Source organism: Argentina silus (assembly GCF_951799395.1).
Source record: "Argentina silus genome assembly, chromosome: 4".
NCBI lineage: Eukaryota > Metazoa > Chordata > Actinopteri > Argentiniformes > Argentinidae > Argentina > Argentina silus.
Window position 1 is genome coordinate 4,273,545 of NC_139658.1, and position 27,253 is coordinate 4,300,797.

Sequence of the window (27,253 nt, forward strand, 5' to 3'; positions counted from 1 at the left end):
CAACAATACTCAAATAGGCTGTGGTATCCAAGCGATGATTGATTGGTATTAATGGGCCCAACGTATGCCAAGAAAACATTCCCCACACCATTACACCACCTCCACCATGAGAAGGTCTACAGGTGTTCCTAATAAAGTTCTCGGTGAGTGTATTTAATTTATTAGAGCCAACCAACTTCTTGGATGTAATATGCTCTGAGATGTAATTTGTGAACCCACCCTCATCTCTTTCACACACATGGCCCCAAGCCCATACTGTATTTCATAATGAATGTCTCCCAGGATAGCTTGTCTCCTTGATAAGGGAGTTGTTCAGATTGCTGAAATTCACTTCAAACATGTCAAACAAATTCACTTCAAACATGTCAAGTGTTTATTACCCATCTGATCAAAGCATGAATATATGGGTATTGGACCAGCTGGAATGTATTTGCTGTAAATAGGCCTATATAAGATTAACGGTAATATCAGAGGGATTGCACATTGTCTGTATGAGCTCTCCAGTTCATGCCATGACATTGTTGATGAAGAGACTGTTAGGGAATGAAATTTGAAAGCATGAAACCAGATTGAGGTGTTTTCTGTGCACCAATAGGCTTTTGTCATAGTGTCAGACACATAGCCCACGGAGCTCAGTGTCTCTGCCCACTGTGACTGAGAGATGCAGGAGAGCCGCGTAGTATTAGATCACCATTACAGAGCGCACAGGAGAGGCGTGAAGGAGGACAGACTGAGAAGTGGCTCAATGAACTGCTGAAGAACTCTTGTTTATGAATGCAACTAGTAAATGTCTGTCACCTCCTCGTCATTATTTTACAGACAGAGCGTACTGTGCAACGGATTTGATATTTGCCACAACTTTGGAGTTGCGCATTTGCGCGCAAGCCTATGGAATACAGTTCTGTCTGACAGTTTGGTGAGAAGTCAGTGCATAGCGCTCACCTTTCACTGTCCCTAATTTCAAAGTGGCTACATTTGAGACACGTAGTCGCTTGTCATGGCTGCTTTTTTGGCAATGATCCTGGCGACCTGTTTTAGCGGAATTTGGGGATGCCAGTTGCCCCACGACTGGAGACCGCAGACAGAGGCGTGCCGCGCAGAGCTTGCGGAGATCATCGTCTTCGCTAAGGTGCTCGCTCTGCACAAGGACTCATACAGCGTGTACAACTATCTGCCATGGCAGTATGACACGGATCTCTTCTTCTCCGCCGAGATCGAGCTGCAATGCGACCAGGCGTGGGGTAGCATGTTGGAGGTCCCCACCGGCTCCCGGTTCAATGTCACCGGGCTGGGCTACTTCCCCTGTCACTCGTACAGCGTCACCGAGAACAACTCCTACTACTTCTTTCTGAGGTAAGGAACAGGGACAGGGACGTCCTGGTGTAGATGCATGAGCGCTTATCATGCACTTTCAATGTGTGCGAGTCGGTCTGGCCCTAGATGTTTATTATCTGAATTATAGGCTACCAAGTGTGTATATCCTTACAACATTAAGCCACGTGAAAATCCTTGAAACAATGAAATATACAATTTAAAGACACATTCTATGCAACTGTTTTATTTTGGCTGCTGTGTTCATTATGAGCAAGTTCTGTTGTGAGTGATGAATACACACTTGGGTCCGGTCCTATTAGGATTATTTTTGGGACATGTTTAAGGAGTTTCTGTTACTATGTTTGGAAAAACCCAATTGGCAGACAAACACAGCAATGAGAATAACCCAAACCAGCTGTGTGTGTGTGTGTGTGTGTGTGTGTGTGTGTGTGTGTGTGTGTGTGTGTGTGTGTGTGTGTGTGTGTGTGTGTGTGTGTGTGTGTGTGTGTGTGTGTGTGTGTGTGTGTGTGTGTTTAATCAAATCAAATCAAATCAAAATGTGTGCATTAAGAGGTTCAGCTTTGGCCAATGTCTGATATGTATCATATCATGCACTGCCATAAACTGTATTCAGAGTGCAGCATGACTCACATACATTCTCACAACTAATAACCCATGAACCCATGACCCCTGCTTATAGTAGATCGATGGAGCAACTGACTGCCAAGGTAGTTTTTAACACACCTACTGTACAGAGTAACTACATGTGCAGTCCTGCTCTGGGTGTGATGTAAATATTAGACACATGCCCTTCAACTGGCAAAGTACATATTAATTTAGTGGACATACATAAGGTCAGTGGGTCTATATTTCACAGACAGTCTCACATGTGAGCAACAGATTCAAGGAAGCAAGTGGATCTGTTTCAAATTGTTTTGAAGTAACTAACTCCTGTAATGATACTACAATGCACTCCCTGGAAAGATGCACAACTGAAGGGGCATCAATGTCCTCCCAGACATCTCACCTGTCACAGGCCCTAACATGCAGGGCCAAAGACTGAGAGAAAGAGACAGACTCTGCAACTGAGCACAAATAATTAATTTGACCCCTAACACTTGACCTTAACTTGTTTAGTTGGTCAAATATTCAATACCTAACACATCTGGGCTACTGTACTTTGTGATACATACAATTCGATCATGCCAGATCTACCATAGAAAGATTTAAAGGGTGGCCAATCAATGTCACACTCGTTAACATTAGGTATGGATGATTGACAGGTTAATACTTATCTCCCTTTGTTTTATAGGGGAACAGCACTCTAAGACAAAAAAGAAAAACATCCATTGCATTCCAGTGTGTGTAATTACATAGCCCACAGTACCAACAGATTAAAGAGAGCCTCAAAGCTGGGAGTTTAGACTCAGGGTGTTATCACCACACCAACGGTGGTGGTGGGGGCAGAGTCTTTTGTTTCCCAAACACAGATCAAACCCTGCTGAATTACACCAGAGCCTTCTGTTCTGAGCAATGTACTTGTGCCGACAGGTCTAAGTGACGTTTCACATACTCTTGTGTTCCTCTCATTTTCAGCACCTAGCAAAGATAACGATGCAGTTATTCAAAGGGGTCTTTCAAAGGCATTCCAGCTTGAAGCGAAATGTTCAGCTATCTCGTATGGAGGTCCACTGCCAAGTACAATAATATCAGTGTGTTTAGATAGGCAGGCTGTGTGTGTGTGTGTGTGTGTGTGTGTGTGTGTGTGTGTGTGTGTGTGTGTGTGTGTGCGTGTGCGTGTGCGTGTGCGTGTGCGTGTGCGTGTGCGTCAAATCAAATCATATGCACAGAATATAGCAGTAATCAAAGCACAATGAAATGTTTTTAACAAGCAACCTCTCAACAATGCAAGACACGGATAGGAATAAAATATAACAGTAATAACAATACAATACACAATATACAATCAATGGTACTCACAGTGAAACAATAAGCATAGCCTTGGCCTTGAAATACGTACAGATAAACAGTATAAATCTAAATAAACAGCAATGTGGAAGTGGGTGTGAGTATGTGTGTGTAAGTGGTGTGCAGGGGTAAGTGCAAATAGTCTGCTGAGCAGCCTATTATCAGTTCAGGAGTCTTATGGCTTGGAGGTAGAGGCTGTCTCGGTAGTGTTTGCCTTCCTCAGACACCTCTTGAAGTAGATTTCCTGTATCGATGTTGATGGAGGTGTGCCCCCCCCCCCCCTCGCTTCCTGTAGTCCACGATCATCTCCTTTGTTTTGCTGATGTTGAGGGAGAGGTTGTTGTCCTGGCACCACTCTGTCTGTTTCATCGTGTGTGTGTGTGTGTGTGTGTGTGTGTGTGTGTGTGTGTGTGTGTGTGTGTGTGTGTGTGTGTGTGTGTGTGTGTGTGTGTGTGTGTGTGAGTGTGTGTGCATGTGCACTTGCGTGTGTGTGTGTGTGTGTGTGTGTGTGTGTGTGTGTGTGTGTGTGTCTGTTAGTGTGTGCGTGTGCGTGTGTATGCATGTGTGTGTGTCCATCATTAGGATACCCTTAAGGCACTGAAACTATGCTGATCCTTCCTCTCTAAATGTCCTCTTCCTGAAAGGTTGCACACCAAACCCTGCAATCAGCTAGGACACCATTGACACAAGCAACCTCGTAACAGTCACAATACAGCCCATTTAACATGCAACATAACATAGCAGGTCCAAGGATTTAGGGTGCAATGAAGGCTCACATAAAACAGTCCCTAAGACAATTAAAAGTAATGTCCTGTTGCTATTTGTCTCACAAAATCACCAAAAAAAAGCCTTTTATGAGAAGTGCCTCCACTGGTGTACTTCACTACAACAGACAACCTCCCCAACGCCAGGCTAGGACGGAGAGGTTACACAGAGAACCACACAAGAACGAAGGTTCCTCAGACTGAGCTTAGCTCTGCTTTGTAGCCTCTCAGTTAATCTACAGTAAGACCCCCACCATAAACCTTTAACAGAAGAGTCTCCCATTCCAGGACGTATTGTTCTCGTCGTTCTGCAACGCTTGGTCTCTCAGGCGCTGAATCAGCAAGCCAGTGCTGAAAAGTTTCCATCAGGGTCTCCAGTGGGTTCCCATTTCCTGTAAAATCCCCCCCCCCCCTCAAAACAAGTCAGTCTAAAACAGCCTCCCCCAATCAATCACAAGTGCCCAGGACAGGACGACTGGGAGTTTAACATTGAGAAAAATGTAACTGGTGATCTCCAATCTCCCCCAGGACCAAAAATCAAGAACGGTTGGTTGAGTGGTCTGCCTCTCTATGCCAAATGTAGCCTAGCTCTCACATCTCCCTTTCCCATAACATTGTTGCCTGTCTGCTGTTCACCAAAGTAACGGGAGGATTATTATTCTTAGTGATTGTGTGTGTGTGTGTGTACAGTAGAATCTGTGGGTTGGCGGAGGTAGAAATTAGGGGAGGCTGGTGGAGGTAGAAATAGGAGGATGGGCTCATTGTAATGCATGGAATAGAGTGAGGAGTGGTATCAACCATGTGTGTATGATACCATTCCCAATTCCATTCCATGCATTACAATGAGCCCGTCCTCTGATTTCTGCCTCCACCAGCCTCCACTGATTGGTAATAACTACATAGTTCATCCCCCAGCTTTCATCTAGGCAGAAAAAAAGTGAAGGGGTCGTGACAGCCATTCATTCTCAACTCACAAGGGTGCCTCTGCAAGTTCAGTTAATAAATCTAAGCACAGTTGAGGTGCGCTGAGGAGTTTTAAGAGCCTCAAGACACCCGGCTGCCCCACCCCCCCCCCCCCCCACACACACACACCTAGAAATGGCTTCTGTAGTCTGGAAGCATGGTTCTCACAACACCAGATTTGTTGGTTTGATTCCCAAATGGGCCACAAATACTGAATATATTGTGTTAACTAACAAATTGCATAATATGGCAGTATAAAAGTCCCTGCAAGTAAGAATTGCATTGTACTGTCAAACAACATCCCTGTAACCCAGTACATATGACAATCAACTTTGAACTTAAATTACAATATACTGTATAAACAGCCTCCTTTCACAGGGGTACTGAGGGACCTTGGCTTTAGGGTGTCACTCATAAATGTCTCCATTACCATAGTTGATGTTTGGCTCAGGTATTCTGCACGTCCCAGCGGTTCCCCCATTTGTTTACCTCGACCCCTGACTGTTATGTGTGACTGGTATGTGGTTCAACCATGAACCAACCAGCCAGCTGGTTCCATTTTGGCATGGCAAAAAAACACCATCTCACCACCAGTCACAACCATCACAAGAGAGGCAAAACATGAAATAGGAGAAAGGCTGCATGGAAACATTAATTAAAGCAACATGCGCTTGACTAAACAAGGTTAGGACGAGAGGACAAGCTTTCCAATGGAAGACCTTTGGGGAGGGGAGGTGGAGATGAGGGGGGTGGGGGTGGGGCTTTTGTGGAATGTGAAAAGGGGGTCTGAGAACCTGCAGGCTCCATGCTGTAACTTCTCTGGAAGCCATTAGGGTTTAAAAACACAGGATAATCCCTATTGACTGTGGGCAGCCTATATGTTATACAGAGTGGAGCCTGGTATCATTTAAATGAGAAGTTAGTTTGGCAGAACTGTAACAATATGGCAGTATACTATATAGCTAGATCAGCACCCTGGTTGTAGCTTAGCCAGCACAGAGACAAAACTTAAAATAGATTTTTCTGCAAACATTGACTGTGAAGCTGTTTGTGAATGTGCACATAAAGTCATTCAGACATTTGTCTGTTCAGTGAGATAGAATTTGTAGGAGCTGAAAATAAATTGAAACCAGTGGAAACATTGGCGATTAAGCAGCATTTACTAGAGCTGGTTGATATTACTGTGCCATCTGGGAGTATTTGATTGGTTTATATGGCGGGTTGTAATCCAATAGGGACGAAATGTCCTGAGACTTCCATACTACTGTAGACTTGTGAGGACTAGAGAGAAACACTGGCCTCAGCCCTCCGATTGCATGAGCATGAGAATAGGGCAGACAGTGCAGACAGACAGACGGACAGACGGACAGACGGACAGACGGACAGACGGACAGACAGACAGACAGACAGACAGACAGACAGACAGAGAGTGAGTGAGAGAGAGAGGGGAGGGGGGCCGGGGGGGAGTAGAAATGGCGATACAAACAGCGCTGTCCATGAAATATGTGGCATTGAATCATCCACAAAACAATGCATGTCCGGCTGAGGAAGGATTCATGTCTCCTTTGGGGGAATGGAATTAATTAAAATCACTACCTCATTATTCTGTATTGTTTTTGAGGGGAACATGTTGGTTCCCCTGCCCCAAAAACATGTTCTGACTCACCCACACACACACACACATCACACACACACACACACACACACACACACACACACACACACACACACACACACACACACACCTACAGGGACGCAAACACACGCAAACACACACACAAACATGCACACACACGCACACACGCACACACACACACACACACACACACACACACACACACACACACACACACACACACACACACACACACACACACACACATGCAAACATACACACATGCAGACTCAGCTGTCTTGTCCTTTCTCAGGCCTGACCCCCTAATGCCTCCGCTTACATTCCAGTCCTGCTGTAGTCCATCAACATTATCAATGACCCCCACTGTAGAAGAAAAACATCAGGCTGTCTGGGTCAGACAAAGACATGCAAGCATCTGTAAGCATGCACACACAGGCACACACACGCACACATGCACACACACATTAAAATATGTATTTCTACAGTAACATATGGACTATCTCTCTCTTACACGTATACAAAGACAAACACACACACAGACAGACACACACACACACACACACACACACACACACACACACTAACTGAATAGCCTCGAACCAAAGTGTTTTTTGTCTACAAAAACAGTGTGTCATCCTCCATTTCCATTTACCATCCAAAGTCCAACGTATGCAAACGTTACACGCATGCAGCCACTGAGTCGTTTTGATGGACAGAGAAACAAGCTTTTGATGTCCCTCAAGGCAAAATGGAATCCAGATGCGTGGACTGCATGCTGTAGAGTCCAGAGCCAACACTTCCACCTCTGACACACATTATACTTCTATGATAGCTGGAGAAAATGCAGTCCAGGTAGATAGGAGTCCACCTTGTGCTCCACAAGTTGAACATTTGCAAGAACGGCATTATAACCGCATTATAAAGCTTCATATACAGTGTACTTAGCCCAGGTTCCATTGTGTTTCTGTTTGCTTCAGCTAATTTGTCATTGTCTTGGCGAAAGCAATCATGTACATCTACAGTAGCTATGCAGAAACAGTTACCCAGTCTAGCACACACATAGCCATGTTAGAACAGGCAGAGCTATTTACAAATGGACAGAAGAGGTTGTTGTGATATATTCCAAACAATTTTGACAAGGTTATCTCATAAAAGATGCTAAGATGCATAAAAAAGCATTTCCCCAGAACATCATTGCTGGCTCAGGCATCTGTTGGACGGTGCTGTTTTGCTAACGAGAATAACACAGATGTCAGAATCCTGATAATGACATTAACAAACAATCAGTTTGGACAAACACACATTTCTTTCCAGCGTTATAATTTCAAATGATGTCATCCCAGTGTTGCACAATTTAGACCGGTTCCCATTCTGATCTCATGAATTAGATAACAATCTGTGGAACAACACTGCTTTCCTTCCTTCCCTCACCGCAATGTAGGCCCTGGTGATCGCTTTTTAAACTCCTCAGGCTATTACAGTATTTGTGTATATTCGCTGCTATTGAGGAGTGCAAACAGAAATGTGAAGTAAAACTGAGCTTTTCCTTCAGGCCGGCTTTGGAGAGCAGCCAAAGCTCACATTGAAGAAAGGAGCGTTTGCCCTTAACGAGAGACAGACCAAATGAGTGGGTTATTTCCTCCGTCTTTTATGCCAGGGTAACCATGGTGTTGTATTAATATTTCTCTTGCCACCCTGAGAGACTTGATAACGGACTTCCTTCATTTCCCCTCCTGGCGGGAGGTGTGTGTGTGTGTGTGTGTGTGTGTGTGTGTGTGTGTGTGTGTGTGTGTGCTGGGAGGTCTGCTGGGAGAAACATAGAGGTGATGAGTAACAGGGAAGGAGATACAGTTAGAGAAGGGAAGAGAGATTAATCACAATCTCCAAACAATTAATAACAACTCAAAAACTCGCTATCAGTATCAACTACAGTACATTTCATTATCATGCATAAGAGTTGAATAAAGTCATTTATTCTGTTAATAATAAACACTGTTTGGATGTGAACTCACCTTAAGGCAAATGTCATTGTTCTGCCAAATGCTTTTTTAATGCGTAAGAGTTTTACTGTTGGTTTACTGAAGAAGTGTCATAATGTTTTACTCCAGGTGTTATACAGTGGGTGTTTTCCTGTCTGCCATACAATGCAGGGTTTTATTTGACATCTGTAGCCCTGAGCAGAAGTCCAATCATCAGCTGCCAAAGTCACACACTGAAGAGGATAAAACACATACTATTTTAATCATGACTGATCACTGGCAGCACACACTGCCTCTCTTCATCTTCCTATAGCCTTATTGTAGGGCTGGGCATGTGGGGGGTTGTTTTTGTGCGTGCGTGCGTGCGTGCGTGCGTGCGTGCGTGCGTGCGTGTGTCCATCCTTCTTAAGCCCATGCTTTCTCTCTTCCCCAGGATGGATGAGAACTATAGCATCATCCCCCATGGGGTGAACTTCCAGGATCCCATCTTCCCCGACACACCAGAGAACCACCGTATGTTCGCCAGCCTGTTTCAGTTCTCCAACTGTACGGCAGGAACCCAGGTCCACAGTTATACCCCAGAGTGGGAGGCCCAGGAGGACAGCCGGGTAAGCATCATCCCAGCCAATACATACAATATAAGTCCAGCAGAAACAAATAACACCATGACAGTACAGAAATGCTGGACGTTACCAGAGAGTGTGTGCCTAACTTAACCTACTCTTAACCCCCAATCAGGCGACTTAGTCTATCACGAAACCAATCGCCATCTGAGCTCCCCACTTCACAGAGGCTGAAATTGCATGCTTTCCAGAAAGTATTCTGCTAATAGCAACTTGCTGGTCAGGGCTCACCACAGTCTTTCAGGACCAATGTGAAGGACCACTGAAGAGAAGATTGTAAATGTAAAGTTCTTGGTGGCTGAGGGGACCAGCATAGTTTGGGTGGTGGGAAGGATATTGAGTTAAAAGTATTTGGTCTGGGACTCTGGGACCTTATCTTCTGGGACTCCTCATGGCTACAGCATTCTTAAACTGTATGTGTGTTGTTGCAGCGTACTGTGTTGGCTAGTGTCGGCTATTGCATGTAACTGGAATTCTTCAAAAAGGAGTGAAATTGACAATTCTCTGTACAGATAGCAGAGCCTTTGACACTGTCTACACACTGGACAGTGTGGTGGATGTCTAGGATTTACCACTCTGTACTTCAGCTCTTCGGAGGTAAGATTCAAGAAATAAAGTCCTGAGTAGCCACAATATTCGAGTCCGGTATTTATTATTATTATTGAGACAAGAGCTATCCATCCACATTAATAAGTAATTATACAATGTTTCTCAGAACAATGGCTATAAACCTCAGAGGTGTGGTAAGAAAAGACAAAATGTAATCACAGTATTCACACAAGGTACCAGTCATATGAAAGTGTAGGTTCTTCAAACAGTTCTATCAATGTATTTTCCATAACAACAGTGATCACCAGTGTAGGGATAGTCCATGTAGCTTGAAACATGTTGCCCCTGTATCAGTTATAAAGCCATGTTTTGTTTGATTTAATCAGTAGTTATATTGTAATAGACAAAATGATCCTGATTAGCAAAGTATTTGGGGGAAACAAATTACCCCCACCCCCCATGTAAAATAGCAAAATACCAGTTTACATATTGAGACATTACAAAGCTCTGACTTATATGTCTACATATTTTGGCACATAACCTCGCCACGGTTCATCTGAAAGTCTCCGTGTCGGTTTGCAATATCAACACCAGCAGTCACGTCACGTCCTGCCCAGTCCCTTTATGGAACCTAATAATTTGGCAATTCCACATTTCATAGCTATTTCATTGAACTGGCGACATACTGTACGTCATGTCTTCTCTGTTTCCAATCATGCGCTGACTGCACATAAAAGCGATCCTGTCACGGTGAAAGAATAAGAACAGACTTATGTTTCCATTAATGACCAGGTTTCAGCTCAAATCTGCAATCAGAGTTAAAGCCAAGGCAATGCTCAACATCATTCTTATGATTGCACTCCTTTTTCCAAATAATGGAAAAGAATGGCTAAGCCCACTGGCTGTACTCCTGGAAAGCACAGAGCAGTCCCATATTGTCATCAAGCACACACACACAGGATGGCTCTGACTGCTTTCTAAAGAGTGACGGGTCTGAGTCTTCACATGTAGAACACATGGTAATTACTCCACACACACACACACACACACACACACACACACACACACACACACACACACACACACACACACACACACACACACACACACACACACACACACACTGTAATGATTAGAGTTGATGATTTCCTTGGTGAGCATTTGCCCATATGCCCAAGAGGATACTCTCAACTGGGACACCCATCTGTTTTCCCTCAGAAAGTTCTAAGATTCCTCTCATCTACTATGGGAAAATGTCGCAGCGAGGGTGGGAATAGCAGTTTGTTAGATAAAGAATGTGTGTCAAAATGTCATGTTTTAACTATGTTTCTATGGAGCTGGGATCCCATCATGAATGATGAGTGTAATTCATCACATATATGTCGCATGATATTATCTCCATTCATGAGTTGTTGCAAATGTTTTTTTGCAGTATTGTAGTTAGCAGTGGACCTTTAACATAAACTTGTAGCTACAGTAACATTTGTCACTATGTTCAATGATAGTCCAATGATAGTCCACTTTTAAACATTGTCAGCTGCCATGGTAAGGATATAAAGTAACTTCCTCTTATAACGCTTTGTGCTAATAGATGTAGCTTATTTGACATTGGAAACAAGTATTATCAACACACAGGTATTTCTTATACAGGTGTTTATTGTATGTGGGAGATGGCTGATCAGATCTCACACATTGCTCCAGGCATTTTCAAGGGCCGTTAACCAGGTATGTGTCCTCAATGGAGCTTTGTCTGGAAAGCCATGGACTGTTCCAAAACAATGGTAGGGACATGTGGAGATAGAGACCCAACAGTGGGTGCCTTTGGTGCTGTTGGTTGAAGTCTGTACATACCCAGGTCAAAACACAGCATCACCTCTCATTCCTGATTTATAACCCCCCTGATCATGCAGTTCATTGTGGCATTCCCTGTGGCATAGGACATCACTGGGAAAAAAAGTCTGAGGCAAATATGACAGAATATAATGCGCTAACCAGGGAAGCAGGATGGCAGTGGCTGCCACATTTTTAACATTTCCTCCAACCTCCCTCAACAGTCGTATCAGATGACATTGAATTTACATCAGCATTTCACTCCGCTCCACGAAGCATTAGGATCGGCTCAGGAAATCCATGCTTTAGATGATCCACGCTCAGAATATCATCTGTGGCTCATTTAAGATGTGGTCTTCTTTCTCTCAGGGAAGACCCTAGCCCTGTGCTACTCTGGAGACCGTTTTGTGGTACAGCCTTGGTTTAGGGACCTGCTTTAACACAACGCTGTGTTATTTAGGACCCTATAAATGAAAGGCTTTCTTATTGAGTTGCCCTTGTAGCCAGGTCTCCCTTGTGAAAAATATATTTTGACCTCAATGGGACAACCTGGCTAAATAAAGGACACATTTGAAAAAGCGAAAACATTTTTTTTGCTAGCCACAGCACACCCCTAAAGCACAAGCGGTTGCCATTCATCTTTCTTACAACCACTTCATATTTCCACATGTCTTCAGGCTGCTCCTCCGAGAGAAGGAGAGCAGCCTGAGGACACAAATGTTTTGTATTTTCCACTTCTCTTCTGTTTGCTTCTCCGCCATATTCGTCTTGCCACAGGCACGTCTGCCACTAAAGAAAGGAATAAATCCATCCTTGTGTGGCTCCCTCATACTAAAACACCGGAAAATGCTAAGAGACATACGAGCTGTTGCTACTGCTGGTCAGGCCAAGGAACGTTCCATAACCCTAATTTACCCATAAGACTAGCCCCAAGATGTGTGGTTCCAAATGCTTATCAAGAAGAAACTTTTAAGAACTTTAATTAAACAAATTCATTAGATATGAGTAGACCAAACCACTAGACCTAGATGATTTCACACTGTAGAAAAAAACATTAGCCTTTCCCACTTTTGCTTAGTTTAGATACACTGATGCTGATAACATTGCTCTTCATAGACCATGTTACATTAAAACATTACGATGTTTTTATCAGGGAATTTTATTTAATATGTTTTGACTGGTGGGAACAGTCATTACTTGGCTTGACGATATATCTATAGTGGAAAGATGACTGTTGGCTAGGATAAGAAATCATCACACACTTTTGACAGACAGCCAGGAACGAACAACCATTGTATACGTGCACTGGAGTATGTTGTTCTTCAACAACTTAGCTAGCCATAGGCGTTTCTCATTCAATCTCTGTGAGATTTACTTTATCTCCCAGCAACCTGAAAAATATGTTTTTACTTAAAGAGGTGAGTTTTAGGATTCATGTACTGTAAGGGAAAACACATGGACGGTAAATTAGTAGGTTTTATTTTCCTGTTTCAATCTGAATGTATTGTGTTTCAAAGCATTGTGGTTTAATTAATGACATATGATAGAAGTACATTTATAAGAATAATTAGATTTTCCATCATACCATCAAAATGAAACAATAAAAAAATCTGGCCTTTTCTTTGTTCCCTGTTACAGCTGAAATATGATCAAATTGATGTAAGATGAATGAAGTCATTGCATTTTTTTTTTCATACACCCAGAAGGGAAACATTTGTTGTCTGTGTTGATTTTCTTTTTTTCAAAGACATGAGATGTGTGGATAGATATCCTTGCTTTTTGATTTATTTATATTTCTGATTGATGGCTTCCAGGTTCCAAAGGCTTTCTTTGTCATATAGGATTAGATGGAAATGTGTCTTTGGTTTCCATTACACAGGCCCAAAGTGTAACATGAACATCATAAAGTGACGTTATTCTTGAAACTGAAAATCTCATTGCTTCGGAAAGCTTTGTTTACACCCTCCCTAACATTACATGTATGGAAAAAGATAAACAAGAGTTTACAATATTGAAATGGTAGACAATGGTTGTTAGAAAAAGTCAAAGTAATCAATGCTGATCCTCTGTAACATTTTCTAACTCACTTCCTGTTAACTCACTTTCTACTTCCTGTCTGTCCTCCAGCTGCTGTGCTCCACGGTGCAGAAGGCCCTGTTCGAGGAGGAGGAGCGAGTGAAGACTCTCTCCCAGAAGGTGCGTTCTCTGGAGAAGGCCAACAGCCACCTGCGGGACAAGGTGAAGACCATGAAGCGTCTGTTGCGTCAGGCCAAACGCGAGACCAAGGACCAGCAGAACCTCAGCCTCAAACAGCTCCATCAGGATCCAGAGCCCCCCCATCCTGACCAGGACACCACCCAGGACCAGAAGAGACCCCCTCTTAAAAAGATCCTCCCCAAGAAACTAAAGAACTGAACCCATACCATCCAACACCTTCCCTCACCTGCCACCCGTTGCACTGCAAACACAAAAGGCTGTATGAAAAGACTGTGTGTGTGTTTGGAGCATTAAGAAACCAGGAGAAATATAGTCGGCTGAAGACTGGCAGTCTGTGATAGTGTAGGATGTCAGTGTATGATGTTAAGGTGATAGTGAAGTGTTATTTTCATTACCAAATGTGATGTATTGGAGACTAGTCCCCCCTCCAGTGTTCGTGGAAAGTGCCCACTGCAAAAGGAATGTTTGAAATTCTTAAGTTAGCAGGAAACCAAGAATTGATCGTAGAGTTGCATGATTTTCCAACACTAATGTAATGCCATGGAATAGCCTTCAACGTTTCTGATGTATTCAGTCATTTCATTTTCACAGACATTTCACATACAGTATGTCCACACATATACTCTGTATTGCTAGCTATATGAATACTCTACACTACACTATGGCAAATGTGCCTCTTCATCACAACCACAGTGTTCCACTCTGTTGCTACCACAAGGAGAGTAGCAGGATCATTTCATAAGAATGTTGGCTTGGATCAATGTGATTTCCAACCACAAACTGAGAGCTCACTCTGACTCACTCGTCCACCAACTCTGCTATCATTACCAAACTGTATGCGGGGACACAAGCTACTCATCCAGTGATGATTGGCCTCACCTCATTATCCAGTTAAAGGGACAGCCAAGTATAGTTTGCCCATCTCATCTCACCTTTCTTTCACCCTCTGTCATCCCCATGTCTTTCACTTTCATCTCACCTCTTATTAACCAACGACCCCACCCCCATGTCACAGCCTCTCTTACCCCCTAACCATCACCTCACCCTCAATTTATTCCCATTTCTCCTCACCTTTCCTCACCTCAGTAACAGAGATCAGCACCACACTGTTGACAATGTCTATCTCCTGGGGTTAGCTATTACTATATACATAGAAAATACTTAGTGAAAAAACTAAGTGAATAGCTTTTAGTCGCAGCACTCAATGAAGTAAGGTGTTGAGTTTAGCCGGCAGGCCAACATCTCACCCTGTCATTTTACGGCACACCTCACACCTCTCACACATAAACATGCCGGGGCAAAACATTTCTCCCTTCCTGCTGGCAGGGTTTTCCCCCACTGCAGCTAGCTGCCAGTCTCCATGCCAGGTGAGATGCTGCCATGGTTCATACCAGCATGTGCTAATGGCAAAGCCAAGGCAGAAATAACCTCTGATGCCCCCAGAGTGACAACACCATGCCAGGGACCTCACGTTGCATGACATATTGAGCTGTCCTAAGGATATACTTACCTGGATAGTGGTCTTCTCTGGCAGAACTCAGCGCTTAGCACCAGTTTCTCTGGCTAAGAATAGAATACAAAAACGTTACTGTCGACACAATGTGCATCTATGCCTAAGAGCATGTGTTAGACTTTTCAAAGCAAGTGCCAAGCTTAACCATTCCATACTAAACAAGAGCAATCTTGAACAATGTGGTGTAAGGATGATCCTAGATCTGTGGCTAAAGCCAGCTTCTACTCAGAGCAAGACACTCAATTTGGCTTAGATTCTCACACAGATGTTGATCATTAAAGCTAAAGAAATGTTAACAATATTACAATAATGTTAACAAACATTGACCTAACCTTTCAATGAGGCCACCTAAGCTTTAAAGGTTTCGGAAAATACATTCACCAAGAATAACTTTATACATTCCAAGGGCTCCCTTTTTGTATTTTTAAGATTCCAGCTTCTTGCGGGTGGTTTTATAGTTATACTGAGTGAAAATGTAGTTTTTATATTTGAAAACAGGGTGCTGAGCACTCAACAAGTACAACGAATAGCCAATGAGGCATGTTGTGGTATAGTAAAATACTTGTCTGTGTCAGAACTGAAAGGAGTCCCTAGTCTCCTATCATTATATGTGTTGCATTTGGCTTTTATGTTTATGTTCTCTGCAAACAATAAGCATCTGGTTTCCTTTAACCTCAGCATATTCATATGCATGATAACAAATAATGAAAAAATAAAAAATGTTATGAACTTTTCTCTGCCATCTTGTAGTTTTTATGTGGCTCCTTTGCATATTCTTAACCCTTGTGTTATGTTCACTTTTTGGAACCTTTGGTACTGTTCTCTGGGTCAGATTGGCCTAGGACATTATTGGGATTTTTAAAACAATACAGAAATAAAAATGTCAAAGTGTCATTCGTTTTTTGTGATAAAGTTGTGATTTAAAAAAAACAGTTCTCGGTGCACGTCTTGGAATGTAACAATGTTGCAACCTTATGGCAGGTGTGTGTGTGTGTGTGTGTGTGTGTGTGTGTGTGTGTGTGTGTTTGTGTGTGTGTGTGTGTGTGTGTGTGTGTGTGTGTGTGTGTGTGTGTGTGTGTGTGTGTGTGTGTGTTTGACATCCACAGAGAAATTGGGAGGTGATTTTGAAAAGGAAAGAAATACAGTGAGAGAATCTTTATGGACCACTCTGTCTATAACATGGTAGAGAGTGTTGTGTGTTGTGTGTTCAATCTATGAAATGCACTGCAAATCTGATTGAGTGAAAGACAAAGAATCCATGTGTGCATAAGTGTGTGCCTGCACGTACATGTGTGTGCACAGGTGTGAGAGCAAATTAGAGATGAAGGTAGTGTGACAAGAAGTGACGTCACTTTTTGTTTCATATTTATCATGACCTTTCTGTTTTCACCTACAGTTTCCACCTTTTCATTACTGTCTGGTCAAATTGACCCTAACATCGGATCAGGGACATAAATGTGTAGGAGGGGTGTAGCATGTGTACTCAATGAAAATGTGTTCTTTTACATGTTCTTCACTGAAAATAAGCCAAGGCCATATAGTTTCAGGTTGAAAAAATTATTAATTGTACAATTTTTCTTTTAGGAAAAATGTAAAATGGGTAAATTTGACCCAAACACCACCAATAGTATGAGCTTGTGTACAGAATACTGTGCTGATAAGGAATTATATGATACACATGGATGACATGTTGAGACAACTTGCAGGAGATCTCACTTTGTCTTAATATCAAAAATAGCTCACAGTATTAGATGATTGTCATATCAGAGCAAGATCAGACACAGTTGAAAAATAAGATGTGTTGATACAATACAGCACTGTACTAAAGCAGAGCTTCTCATGGTCTCTGTTTGGTGGCCAAATCCGCACTGTACTCAGGTGTTGTGGTTTGGCGTGAACAACTATAAAATGAGAAAACGAGATAAATCCACAGATTATCACCTCTTACACAGATATGATAACAGCCAAGGAGCTCTCAGCACAGATATCAGGCCAAATTAGTTCCATGTTAGGCTGAGCTGTGAAAGTGGCCATCTCCTCTTCTCCCTAAACCGTTGGAGCGGATTCTATAGTGCAAAACCTAGAGTAGAGTAGAGTCAATGGTATTTCTCAAGGAGTATATTATAGCCAAATTCTTCTCATCTTTGGAGCTAGTATTTGGAGATAGTTGTGTGAAGCCAAAGGTCAAAGCAACCAGATGGAGAACAGTGCCGGAGAGACAGTGAAGAACAGACTTGTTGTTCTCTGACAAGACTCAAATTAAAACCATAGACAAGACGTTTCCGCCACATTATCTGTGATGGTTTATAATGACAGATGCTTTTTGGCATTTATGAGTTCTTCAGTGTGATACAATTCACATAAATCATCATCTTCCACGTGAATACAAAGTATGATTAGAAAATGCCGGGCCAGATTATGACCTCTTCCTCAAGTCTTTTGCACAGACTTGGGCATAGCGAGGAAGCAAGGACCATTTCAAATCTGAAATACTTTTGGCAGATCGTACTCTATTAAATTTTCAACACGATTTCCAGGAGAGAACTGAACCCAATCTCTTCCATATGGTGCTGTGTTTCATAAAGAGAGAGAGAGATGGGGGGTGTGGAGTGGGGGAAGAAAACATTTTACAGTGGGTAACCCTCTCCCAGTCGTGAAAACGGAGCTCTATCACAGAGACTATACGAAGTGAGTGCATGGACGTTTACGACCTCTGTCTCTGTGTGGATGGGGCCTCAGCAGGCCTCGGTTGACCTCTGAAGGAGGGGAGAGACAGTTTCAGAATATAACTCTCTCCATTCCTTCACTCCCCTCCACTCATCCTCCCCTCGTCTCCCTATTGAAAGCACTACATCAGATGCTTTTCGTCTGTAGGAATCTGTTATAGTCCAGTGGAAGTGGGCCAAAGATGATATACATGCGCTGCCTTTTCAACATAAGCCCCAGCGCGCGTTGGCAAGCTGCAAAACAGATGTGGGACAATATGGCTGCATTGCGGTGGTCCTTCCTGGTGAATACAGCCTAATTATAGACCTAGTTTATTTGTCTTATTTTTATTCATGTTTTTTTGGATGTTGTTGTTTTTATGTTTTGGTCGACAAAAGGAAAATTGGTTCCTGAATTTAATTGTTGTAGTATTCAGATTGTTGAGATAATAAACTTTAAGGATTTTGTGGAATATACAACTGTCAGACTTAACTCAAATAGGGGTTGTTTACATAGAATTCCATAGACTTATAATCATGTAAGGAGCTCAAAAGTTTCTCAAACCTACATCATGTCAGTTAATGTATATTTGTTCAGTCTGTCCATTTCTGTCTCTCCCTCGCCATCTACCACATGTTATGAGCTATGTGAGAGAAAAACAAATCCTCTTAACCCTGGATGAGTAGAGAGGGATTAACTGAAGACATCGTGTAGAGGTTGTGAATTATCCTGAAAAGTATGTCATGCACCTTGCTCCATGAGGCATCAGCATTCATGTCATTGTTGGCTATGTAGGCTTGTATGACTGTACTGTACATATTCATTCATCTATCTACCCATCCATCCATCCATCCATCCATCCATCAGTTAATCCATTGATTGATTAATTCATTAATTCATTAATTCAGTGAATTGCTAATTCACTGGCCCTAAAAGAGTTCCACCATTTGAACATGAACAGTCTGGTGTGGGTCTGGTCTTTATCTGGTCTCATCTGCTTCTGTTGGTAATTACTCAAATATGTACAGAAAGTGCCAATGCTTCCTTTTAAGCGCAGGAATCCTTTATGTTTTTAATTAATCACCCCTACAATAAAAACCCAGAAGATATGCACTCAGTGTCAGACTCTGGCATGCCAGCATACTTTTCCTACATTCCTTCATAAGCACTGGCAAGCAGCTTGGACAGCTTCAATGTCAAGCTTTTATTATGAATGTATCATTGTATAATGCTTGACCCTGTGATACATCACCTCCATAAGATGTTATATAAAAAAAAATGGCCATATTGTACTTTGCACAGCTATGCATGCCAATAAAGAATCACTGGTTTGAATCAAATTCACGTGACAACACCTTGACAAGCTGAGCTCAGATTTTAGGCAAATGTTTTTCTCTTCATGTCTCAGTAGTTGAGCAGCTGTGCGTAGTGAGGGGTAAGGGATTTCCATCATTGCCTGTCTATTTTCAATACGAACGAGGGAAATGTGTCTTTTTCCTCAGAGGCAGCTGTCGTTCCTGAACCTCTCTGTCTGACGACCATGATTACAATATCAGGCCTTAGCACTTGCCTCATAGGGAGATTCCTGATAAACAACAATACCCATCAGGCCATGCCAAAAGCTGCTTTGAGCTATACAGTATCTCTCTTTATGAAGCAGGACACAGGTGTTTTCTCACGACAATGAGACTCAAGGCAGTGGAGACATACACACAGACACACACACACACACACACACACACACACACACACACAGACATACACGCACACACACACACACACACACACAGACACACACACACACACACACACACACACACACACACACACAGACATACACGCACACACACACACACACACACACACACACACACACACACACACACACACACACACACACACACACACACACACACACACACACACCTCTCTGATGCTCATTGTAATAAAGAGTGGGAGAGGCACAGGTCAGTTCAGTTCAGTCCCACAGAGGAAGATGACTCACTGTTTTCTCAGGACTCATCCCTTCCTCTTTTGCATCACACCTGTCACAGCAGGGCTTTCAAGGTTAGATTATAGAAGCTGTTATTGCATTTACTGTATGTTTAGATTAGTGTTTTGTTTTGTCTTTGTGTGTGTTGTTCTATACTGTGATTATCTACTTATCTATCTACACTATTAGTATTGCTTTACCCTCTCTTCTGTGCATCTTCACAGGCTGGGGAGAGATCAAGCTGTACAAACAGATGGATTAATGGCCATTTTCGCCAGACTAAGAGACACTGCAGCAAAGGAAGAACAGTCTTAGTGTTACGTTGAGTTTAAAGCCCTCTTGTAAACAGTGTTGTTCTCTGTTGTTTCCCATCTGTTGCTCACAAACAGGATGCAACAATGCACCTCTGAGACTTTAGTCCACTGACGTCACCATCTAGTCCATTTGATTATGATTATTACTAGTAATCCTTCAAGCTCCAATAGTCCTACGGTATACTTTAGTCCTCACTCCCGTAGACAATAAAAGCAGTACACTGCCAAAGGAAACAAAGATGGCTGAGCTGAAGGCAAGCTGAACACAACATAGTCTGTTAATGAAAGTCCTTAAGAAGGCATGGTCCAATGCCAGGCCCTCAAAAGGCACACAGAAGGACCCCCAACATTCACTCAAGCCAATTAGTTTTCATCCATATTCTGACTGACTTCCTTCTCCAAAATCTTAGTAGATGACATTGACCCCTCAGGAACCCTCAACTGCCATTACTCATGATGAACAGTTTCACACTGTGGAGGTGTGTGTGTGTGTGTGTGTGTGTGTGTGTGTGTGTGTGTGTGTGTGTGTGTGTGTGTGTGTGTGTGTGTGTGTGTGTGTGTATACATTTGTGCCTTTGCAGTATGTACAATATGTAATTGCTTTCCTGATTGCTACCATTTGGCCACTTATCACACACCCCTATGTCGACATGATTAACTCAACCACTCTCCCTCCATCTATCCCTCTATCGCTCCCTCTCTCATTTTCACTGCTCTCTGGGGGTTTTTCTCATCTGGGGCACTGGCAGAGACCACAGTACAAGCAAGCAGGAGCATGACTTCATCTGTTTGTTGTTAGCAGTGCATAATTGAGTTTTAAATCTATCCGCTGACTAGGGACGAATTATGTTTACTTTGCCATATTTTCCACCACAGTTGTTTATAGAGCTGATGGTGCAGGGTTGGTTTCCCGACACGGACCGGAAAGCTGATGTTGATGGATTTTGGACAGTATAGTTCATGGTTATTAATGCTCAGCTCCGACGCCCAATTCTTCTTTTCCCTCTAGGGTTTTCTTGACACCTCATTGACCACTAATGGTATATCACTGCCATGGTGTGGGATGCCAGCGGCACAAATCAAAACAAACTCTTTGTTTGATTGAACACTGGTGCTGCTCCATTGGAAGCATCCATCAGAAAGCATTAGACTTACACACAGCATGGATAACTCTATGCCTGATTAGGAATGCAATCAGACAGAACACAACACTTACTCTTATCACTCCAATGTGTGCAGCAGTGTTGTCTGAATGTTATTCTTAGGGGCAAGATACAAACACTGGGAGAATGATTTGAAGGCATCCCTTATGGCACCATGACTGTAGCTTGTTGTTGTCATGCCAAAGCAACAGTGTACAGTAGCGCTGTTGAATGCAGAACATGACACAGTTATTGGGTCCACTCCACAATTACCTGAGGAAGCCACATTGTAGGAATTGGGTCACAACATCTGAATGCTTAGTTCATCAAGACCTGGAGGATTAGAAATTAGGATTAGCACTCTGGTGACTCTTTTTACACCACATTCTCAGATGATCCAGGGTCAGGGCACACTTCCTTTGAATCCCTGGGTTAAATTCAAAACCGGGCAAATCTTTTGATATCTTATCAGTGAACCGATCAGCCTATTTTGTGATTATGTCACTCATGCATCAACCTTCAACCTTGTGTGTTGCTCTATGAATTAATTAATTAATATTTTATTTCGCACTCCCACACGACCCATCCCTCGCGGGATTATAAAGACACATTGCAGTGATCAACACACTCCGAGAAGAGTATGCAAAAAAGAAAAAAACTAAAGGGATCAAATTAAAAGATAAATCATACAAAACAAAAGCACAAACCAAGACATATTATGTAAGACAGCTGTCAGTGAAACTGGCCAGGGTGGTGAGGTAATGGTGATTGAATCCAAGAAGCTGGAGCTGGAGCTGTGGACTAGAGGCTGTGTCCAGTGAGGAGACATGGGACTGTGAATGAACTCCTGACCATGCTCTCATTCAACATCCACCCCTCCCCCCACAGATTCGGACAGACACAGACCAGGTCAACAGGTTCAGATGAAGAGAGAGAGAGAGAGGGAATGGGAGATTAAGAGAGAGAGGGAGAGAGAGAGATAGAGAGAAAGAGAGACGGGGGGGGGGAGGGGGAATGGTAAATGGGGACAGGGGTGAGAGCAGGAGAAAGTGAATAGGATTTGGACAGAGTGTAAGAGGGAGAGAAGGGGAGAATTAATGAGAGAGGAGGAAATCACTGCAGAACATGATGGATAGCAAGAAGAGAAGGCCAAAGGATTGGACACACTCCTCTCCTGCCAGGCTATAGGGACATTTCCAGAGACCTTGATATAGTATCTTGGCTGAATCCTAGTCTTGTTTCATGTCCCGCTCCCCCTGTAAGTGTCCAGCACTGAAAGGAAGCAATTATTTAAAAATGCCTTGTTGTCTGCCATGATGCATCAATGTGTACACAAACTGTTATTCCCTGTTGCTATTGGACCGTGAGTCATCCTGGATAGGACCCCAGAAAAGTGGGAAAAAGTGGAGTGGGAGTCAGGATTTTGGGAGATGCATGCCCTAGAGTTTGAGCAGGGTGAGTTGACATCAGCAGTGCAACTAGAATTGCATTTCATGTCATTTTTTTACAGTTTTCGTAAATAGCAGGTTATCATCAGTGATAGGGATGAGGAAATGACAAAAACAGGCCTCTGTAGATAACCTTTACCTGTACAACTAAAGAGATTGGTTGTTGCCAAGCACCCTCTAATAATGAGTACTAGGGCAGAGGACTCAATTGCACGACTCAGGACACAGGTTTGATTCAAAAGAATAGTTAACAAAAGGGTTCTAACAAAAGGGTTCGGTACACAGGTGGGCAGTCAATAGCTAGCGTATATCCAGAAAAGGGTAGGCAAAACAGAGTACGGTACACAGGTAGTCAATTACAAGATTAGGCAGGTAGTCCAACAGTGAGAAGGCAAAAAGGCGAAGTAAAAGAAAACACTCAAAGATTAAAAACCATGAAAACTAGACACTAGGGAAATTGCTGGGACGTATTGACACAGAGGCACAATAAACGAACTGGCAACGAGACAGAGGAACACAGACTACATACACAGGGAATGATGGGAAGGAACAGGTGATCAATCAGGGCGGGGCAGACAATCACACAGACAGGGATACACACAAGTGACAGAAATGAAAAACAATGTGAGTAAAACAGGAATTAAATGAATAACAAAAACAAAGACAAACAACACTAATGCACAGGATGGGACATTACACACCCCTCTGTCTCCCTCAGCGGTTTGACAAGTTATTGCTTTCATTCCAATTGGTTGCTGTGTCGACATCATGAAAACAAAACAATATTTTTTCTCTCCAGAAGGTCAAACTATAGGTCGCAAAATGATTATTCATGATTAGTAATAATATATCATTTCAAATGAGATTTTCATAAAATGTCATGCCACCAATGGGGGTATAGCTCTTACATGATAGGCTTTAAAATATGCTTCTACAAGAGGAAATACCAAAGAAAAAAAGCATGAGCACCAATTTGCCTACAAACATATTTATTGTTACAAAACTATTTTGTACACAGTAAGGAGTCTCACATACACTAACACACACATACAAAGTGTGCACATACTGCACACACACACCACTTGTACTCAGATAATACCCAAGTTTCCCATTTGGAGAGTATCAGAATCAACCAATAGGAAGGTCAACGTAATTTTAACTCGGAGGTTCCGAGTTTCCGACCTGTCAGGAATGCACCATAATCATCCACCTCTGTAGTGATGATGAGGGGACATATTAGCAGTGCCCCGCCCCGTTGGATTTGACATATCAGCACAGATTGATGGCACAGACAAGCTTGTCAAATGGGACTGTGGAAGGCAATGGATGAAAGTGATCAAATAGAAGCTGACTTTATGTAATGAGGGAGAGAAGGATGGTGAGATCCAATTGAATGTGTTTTTTATTTGATTTGTTCAATGCTGAAATATTTTCATGGTGACATGTTTTTGTTGATGAATTACGGAGAAGGTTGGAGCCTCTTTGATGGTCTGTGAAAGAATGAAAAAGTCATTATTCATCACTGTCACTTCAGTCATGCTGGACATTACTGTAATTTATTTAAAGTTAAGGAAATAATCTTAATGAAATATAATTAAACACATGTTTTGTGCATTCACAGAAAGCAGTAAACAATTGCAAAGGTTGGATTGTCCAGAGAGACACACCTCAGTAGGAAGGGCCTTGGCGTCCACGTGGAAGCTGAGGATGATAAAGCAGAAATGTAATAATCTACTCATGAAATGCATAATCTACCATATAATAGTATTGTGAAGAGGGGTTATAGCACTATATTCTGAATAAAGATTAATTCCCCCCAGTTTCAATTCATGACCTCAACAACCGTCTACTGACCCGTCTCTATCAGAATGGCTGGGAGGGTATTGATCTTACCACAAAATGTCTAGGCATGGCTCCCAGGGGTCCACAGACGAACCTCTCCTCAGGTTCCTCATATTCCTCAGGAGCTGCAGAGGAAAGATCAAAACATCACTGTCTGTTCAAAACAGCCTAGCTAACCAAACTGTAACTCAGCTCCAACATTTTGAAGTCTGCTTTGGCTAGGGGCTTTTGATTGTTGTCAGGAAGTCTGCTGCCAAACTATTGTCATATTAATAAGGGGGGCATTGACAAGCATAACATCAGGGAATCTGATTTCCACCATCAAATAGAGATGCCTTAGATCACTAGCCTGTCAGGTTTGTAGAAGAGAAGAGAGAAAACCTATTACTCAAATTAATACTGACTCTCCAATGGGAATGGCACAGGGCTAGGCGTCATCATTGATACGTGGTCCAAAGGAATTGGCATCAAACCTGGGTGTGTTAGAAGGAGATCATCACACAGTTCTGAATGGCTAGGGCAGAATAAGGAGTTAACCTGTCAAGAAGCCTGCTAACAAGCCTAATGTGATACACATAAGGGGGCATTGACAGGCATAACATCACTGATGGATATCTGATGCCAACAAACAGATAATTATTCAAAATTGTGGAAGGTTTTCTCAGGTCACCAGCACATCAGGCTTGTAGCAGAGTAAAGAGAGGACACTTATAGTTGAAATCAATACTGACCCCCAATAGGCAATGGGATGGGTGCCATCAGGGTTGCCAGGTCCATTGGGCCCAGCAGCGGTCCAGGTTCCTGGCTTGAAGCTGTTAAAGCACTCAAACAGGGGGTAGAGCAGGGTGGGATACTTACCCCCTGGATGTGCTGTTAGTAGGGAAAACAAGATCACGTCGTCATCATCATCACAGTCATGATTGGCTGATTCATTATGAAGGCTGATTTATAGCTCCAAATTTACTCCTGCCCAGCTTTTCATAGTCTACACATATCAATCTGCATCGGGATTTGGATGTATACCTTTTCTGTGCATCTGCATGTATCTATGACTTTAGCCGAAACAATGGAAATCTGTGCAGAGGTTGACAGTGCAGACACTTTTTTGGGGATGTGTGTGGATCTCTGCACAGGACCCATCCACAGGGGTCCACTATTGCAGAAGGTATAAATTAAGCTTTAATCACACGTGTAGGCTACAGTCATATTCACCTGCTCTTCTGGAGTTCACTGGGGTTGGAGGAGGAGGAGTGCTGGAGTACCCTAAACCACCTGGCTTAACCGCTATCATGGGCACCATCTTCGGGATCGCCGTCCTAGGAATAACTGTTGTTGGTGGAGCCATAGGAGGAGGTGGTGGAATTGGCTTGCTCTGTGAAAAATATCAACAAAATGTTACAACTATTTGTAAATATGAGATGTTCTTTCTTGGAGAAAACAGTTAATTGAGACTAAGCTGAACAAGTAAATGTTGGATTAACAGAAATGCTCTCACAGTTTAAATGAATAGAACTGTTACTACTGCTTTAGTAGACAGTTAAGAGTAAATACCTCGCCCTGCTTGCTGGTGTCCACCCATCTGTCCAGGGTCTTATCAAAGACGCACTGAGGAAGGAAATTAAAGGGATGAGAATCAAATCAAAAAGAAGAAAACCAGGAGTCTCCCTGGAGAATTATAAATATTGTAAAGGATTGCTTTCTGCTTTAAGGTTTGTAAGCAATCAGGTTTATGTTGCATTATCACTTGTGTCTCTATTACTTTAATACTGATTGTACTGTAGTCAACTGAGGTTCATATTAGAAGCTTGTTTCCACCTTTATAAACTCAACAAAAAACAATTTGGACTATTTTCTACATTCATCCATCACTCCCTAATAACGCCAGGTTATGATGACCATGTTTCTTACAGGTTTATATGTGTCATCTGGCAAGAAGGCCTCTTTTGTCTTCTTCCTGAGGAGCCAGCTGGTCCATCCCTTCTTGGCCTGTGTCTCCAGCAGGGTCCCAGCCCCTGGCTTGCTGCTTTCAGCCTCTCTGGGTCCAGCTGGCTGGCTAAGGGCTGCCTCTTGAGCTAGGCTCACAAAATCCACGTACCTGCTCCGTACGTCTGAAGAAGAAGAAGGTAAACCTCTGCTCAGTACAGCATGATATGAAGCTCAGTTTCAATATAGGACAGACAGTATTCTTGTTGCTCACCCTCTTTAGCCCTCAGACACACACTACTTTTGTAAGGAACAGTACCTTCTCTTTACAGACATTGAAAGAGAGACCATCATCCTTGATAAGCAAAAATCACCTTTTCTCCTGGCGTAGAAGCCTGGATCAGGATTTTCCAGAGGTGGTGGAGGTGGTGGAGGTGGTGGTGGGGGATAGGTCTGCAATCAGCCAAGCAACCAAACTCTGATTAATAACTTGACACTGCTTATCATTTGACACCATTTAAGTTGATGC

The 27,253-nt window shown here is 42.7% G+C and overlaps 1 protein-coding gene across 1 annotated transcript; it reads left to right on the forward strand.

The window, feature by feature from the left end:
* Positions 1-847: 847 nt before the first annotated feature.
* ccdc3b (coiled-coil domain containing 3b) lies at positions 848-15,008 on the forward strand. Its single transcript, XM_083669273.1, has 3 exons — positions 848-1,353; positions 9,058-9,232; positions 13,754-15,008. Exons 1-3 carry the CDS (start codon positions 998-1,000, stop codon positions 14,039-14,041), a joined length of 819 nt encoding a protein of 272 aa, XP_083525399.1. The 5' UTR covers positions 848-997; the 3' UTR covers positions 14,042-15,008.
* Positions 15,009-27,253: the final 12,245 nt, after the last annotated feature.